This window comes from Amaranthus tricolor, chromosome 17 (genome assembly GCF_026212465.1).
Source record: "Amaranthus tricolor cultivar Red isolate AtriRed21 chromosome 17, ASM2621246v1, whole genome shotgun sequence".
NCBI lineage: Eukaryota > Viridiplantae > Streptophyta > Magnoliopsida > Caryophyllales > Amaranthaceae > Amaranthus > Amaranthus tricolor.
In genome coordinates, this window is record NC_080063.1 from 8,365,966 (window position 1) to 8,371,335 (window position 5,370).

The 5,370-nt window shown below is 24.9% G+C and overlaps 1 protein-coding gene across 1 annotated transcript; it reads left to right on the forward strand.

The window, feature by feature from the left end:
• Positions 1 to 628: 628 nt before the first annotated feature.
• LOC130804366 (mini zinc finger protein 3-like) lies at positions 629 to 1,092 on the forward strand. Its single transcript, XM_057668780.1, has one exon. The coding sequence runs from the start codon at positions 687 to 689 to the stop codon at positions 966 to 968; it is 282 nt and encodes a 93-aa protein (XP_057524763.1). The 5' UTR covers positions 629 to 686; the 3' UTR covers positions 969 to 1,092.
• Positions 1,093 to 5,370: the final 4,278 nt, after the last annotated feature.

Sequence of the window (5,370 nt, forward strand, 5' to 3'; positions counted from 1 at the left end):
AAGTTCGATCCATACTAGAATCCATTTATGCAAACATTAATTTTTAATTATAATGATTAACTCAATTTGACCTCTTCATAAGTTGGGCCCTAAACAGTTACACCTTAAAACTATCCTCAGGAACGACTCTATTACCATCCAACCTTAATAAAGTATAATTGAATCCGTAAAATCACGAGTTTCCCTCCATATCACTAAACATTTGTGTTCAAATCTTACTAGATAATATCTTTCACTACATCAATCAATGCATTTCCTTGAACAATCTCCTTTGTCATCAAGGGGTCTAGAAATAAAAAAAGTAAAATCAATCACTAATAAAAAGTTGTTGCAAAAAATAACCTCTAACCCCATGTATTATTAACATTCTATTACCATATTATCAACAAACTTTTATTACTCTAATATTTATTCTAGTAGTATATATTTAAAAAATCTACAGATCAGACCAGTCAAATTTAAAATATAAGTTATAAAAATAAAACGCAGGAATCAGACCCACCTAATCCCTTTGTGACTTTGCCCATGTGTATGGTGGACCAATACTAATCCCCTTCAATGATGCAAAATCCTTGCTATATATATGCTTAAACCTAGTGTTAACTCTCTAACCCATATTCAATTATTATTCTAAACTTTTTTTGATCATTTATTAATCAATATAATTTCCTACTTAGAATTTGACAATGAGGAAGCGACAAGTAGTGATAAAAAGATCAATAGGTAAAGAAATGAGGAATACAACAACAAATTCAGGGCATATACATAGAAATGTAAGGTATATGGAGTGCCAAAAGAACCATGCAGCTAACCTTGGTGGGTATGCCTTAGATGGATGCCGAGAGTTCATGGCAAGCGGGGACGACGCCACCAATCTCGCCCTCGTTTGTGCCGCTTGTGGTTGCCACCGGAACTTCCATCGTCGAGAAGTCGAGACTGAGGTTGCTACGGAGTGTTCTTCTTCGTGATCCACTAAAACTATTGTTTATTAATTTCCCTTAGCTTCATTTTATGGATTATTTGTGAGAAGTGTACGTGTGTGCATGAAATTATTTAATATGTATGTCATTGTCATGTTTAAGTTATATAACCTTGAGCAAGTCATCATTAGATTAATTCATTTATTTCTTGCTCTTGTGTTCATCACACCAACTTCAAAAAAAAATTGAATTTTGGTGATTGATTATTATTCTTAAATTGGCGTGTCGTTGTTCAATGATTAATCAACATATATATATTCAAAAATTTATGTTGTTGCTTTTGTTAGAGTATATAATTTATATTAGGGTCTGAACTAATAGTTTAAGCTTTTAGTTGAGTTGGATCTTTGATATAGTATCAGAAGCCTGCGTGACAAGAGATCGTGAGTTCGAATTTTAGTCACTTCGAGCCCAAAGGTCTTTCATAAACAAAGAGAAAGAAAATTGTGTTTTTTTAGGTGCAGGTCATAATCAAACCATGAAAATATATATATATATATATATATATATATATATATATATATATATATATATATATATATATATATATATATATATATATATATATATATATACATATATATATATATATACATATATATATATATATATACATATATATATATATATATATATATATATATATATATATATATATATATATATATATATACATATATATATATATATATATATACATATATATATATATATATACATATATATATATATATATATATACATATATATATATATATACATATATATATATATACATATATATATATATATATATATATATATATATATATATATATACATATATATATATATATATATACATATATATATATATATACATATATATATATATATATACATATATATATATATACATATATATATATATATATATATATATATATAATATATATATATATATATATATATATATATATATATATATATATATATATATATATATATATATATATATATATATATATATATATATATAAAAGGTTGAAAGAGAAAGCTCTTATACTAAGTCAATTTATATTTAATTTCAAATCTTTATGTAAATTAAATTAAAAAAACTTCATATAAAACTGAAGAATCGTCTACAAATCAGAAAAAGCTTCAAACTACTAGACCAACCATACTTCTCATAAACTTGAAAAACAAGTATATGCGTATAAAATTCACAATAATTTTGTTAATTTACAAGAATTTTAAACTAGTAAGATTTCAAATGAGAAAATATAATGATTTTGAATATGCACTTAATTAGCAAATCATTCAATTAATTCAAAGTCAAATATGATGATTAGATTTGTGACGATTGTATTAGTAAATTTTTTACCCGCACCAATTCTAATATTATGACAATAACACAAACGAGTATTTTGATTTTTAGGGTTCTAGCTCTTATTGCATGAGACATTGAGACGTTATCAAGAGAATGAATGTTAAAGTATATAATATATTATGAATCTTAACTATTAGCTTAAGCTTTGTTGATCGAGTTGATTATTTGACATGGCATCAAAACCAATGTGACAAAAGGTCATTGGTTTGAATCTCAAGCACACCTCATTTAAAGTAGAATATTTAGTGCCAGGTTATGTGGAGCGTCTGTGTTGCATCCACATTTCTAGCCCAAAGGACTATCGTGTGAAGGGCGTGTTAGAGTATAATATTTTGGAGCCTCAACCATCGGCTTAAGCTTTTGGTTGAGTTGGTTCCTTTAACATTAATCAATATTATGAATCAGATTTTTTTAATTGATTACTGTTAAATTATAAGTAATAATCACTTTAATAAACTAAATATACATATATTAGTCTAAAAGAGATAATCTCGCCATAAAACCATCTCAATTAAAAATTCCCAATCCTTAAACTTCGCCACCCTTTTCATTTTATCGCCACCCCCCCTCCAAATGAAATTACGAACTTGCCCCTGATTTTTAAAAAATTACAATTTTGCCACTCCCTACAAATTTCTTATTTATAATAATAATAATAATAATAATAATAATAATAATAATAATAATAATAATAATATCAATAACAACAATTATTATAATAATTAACTTTTTTATATTCTTCAAAAAGAATATAATTAAAATTAATAATAATAATAATAATAATAATAATAATAATAATAATAATAATAACAACAATAATAAAATTAAAAATAATAATTATTATTCAAAAAGAAAAAAAAATTGAATCGCCCAGAACTGGGCGATTGGACCCCGGTTCAATCGCCAAAAAAGTGGCGACTGAGCCGGGGTCCAATCGCCAAAAAAGTGGCGATTGACTTTTTTTTTCTTTTTGGAAAATTTATATTAATAATAATAATAATAATAATAATAATAATAAAATAAAAATAAATGAATTATTATTGTTGTTATTAATATTATTATTATATTATTATTGTTATTATTATTATTATTATTATTATTATTATTATTATTATTATTATTATTATTATTATTATTATTATTATTATTATTATTAATATAAATTTTCCAAAAAAAATTGAATCGCCTGGAAAATGGAGATTGGACCCCGGTTCAATCGCCATTTTTTTCGCGATTGAACCGGGCTCCAATCGCCCGGTTCTGGGCGATTCAATTTTTTTTTTGGGTAATAATTATTATTTTTAATTTTATTATTGTTATTATTATTATTATTATTATTATTTATATTCTTTTTGAAGAATATAAAAAGTTAATTATTATTATTATTATTGTTGTTGTTGATATTATTACTATTATTATTATTATTATTATAAATAAGAAATTTGGGAGTGGCAAAATTATAATTTTTTAAAATTCAGAAGTAAATTCGTAATTTCATTTAGAGGGAGGTGGCGATAAAATGAAAAGGGGTGACGAAATTTAGTAACTCTATTAAAAAATTGTGTCTTCCGTTTTAGGGTAGTGAACTACAAATTATTGAGGTGCTAATTTAGTAAAACTTGATTCCAGTCATAATATAAGGCTACAAATTTCATTAATATGATGTTTGATGTGTCAGTTAATGTCTATTATTGTCTGGTTCGATTATAAAATTAATGTGATCAAATAAAAAGGCAATTTAAAATAAGAAAGATAAGAAAAAAATTATATGGTCACTATATGTTTAAAAATGATTTTTAGCTTATAAAAAATAACATATTTAAAATGTACTCCTTTTTATTTTATAACATAGTGACTAAATTTATATACTTTGTGTTTCATATTGACTTTGAATTTTTTATTTTATTGAAATCAAAATTATATAATATTTCTTATCTTTCTTATTTTAAGCACATACAACCTTACTTTTTAATGATAAGATCCCGAGCTCAACATTTGTTGCTCACCTCCTGGCCCTTCCCATCCTTCTCTTAGTACCCTGTGCAAAGTAAGAAGAGTGATTGGACATTTAATAGTAACTAACTAAGTGCTTATATCAAACAACATTGTGATAGAGAAAATGCATTATGTATCTCGGGTATGTTCTATGGGTATCTCGGCTAGCCGACCGTCTAGGGCCCTGAGGCCTCAAATATTAAATAGTATTGTTTAGGTTCGGTTTCCAACAACACTTTTTAAGTGATTTGTTTGTAAATATTTTTTATATTTGAAGTAATATAATATTACAATATATTTTATCTTAAATTATTTTTCTTAAAGTGAAAATTTTTTTATCTTTTAATATAATGAAGGGCCCCATTTTAAAAGACATCGAAAAATAAATAGAGCAATATTTGCTCCGCCCCTGATAATAATCGTGACTTTTTCTATATAGAAATTTGTTTGATTAAAATTGTCATGTATTTGATTGTTACTCTGTTGTAGATCTCGACTGACATTTTTATTAATACATTATTAATAAGGTTCCTTTCAAAAAAAAGTGCTTATATAATGATTTGTTAGTCATTTTGTTCCTTAAAGAAATTCTCAATTGTCATTTTAGGGTGTTCAATTTGTAGTTCCTATAAAAAATTTTTCTATTTATATCATAAATTTTGGACAGAAATAACCTTAATTATCCTCATTTTAATATTTTAATAATGTCTATGGTCCTTTTATATCTTCCCCGGCCCTAACTTCATTTTAACATTATTTATATTCCTTATGGTCTCTACATGTTTCTAATCACTAACTTTAACAAAATATTTTTATTAATTGAGGTTCCTATATTTTTTCCACTAATTTTCTTTTAATATCATTTTTAATATTTATGATCCTCACTTTTCCACTATCTAATTTATTATTCGATAGAATAATACATCATCTATCTAAAAAATTCTATATTTTAATTCCTGTAAACATACTTCTATAAAAACATCCGAGGGATTTGTGGTGATATTAGCATATATAAAATGGAACTTC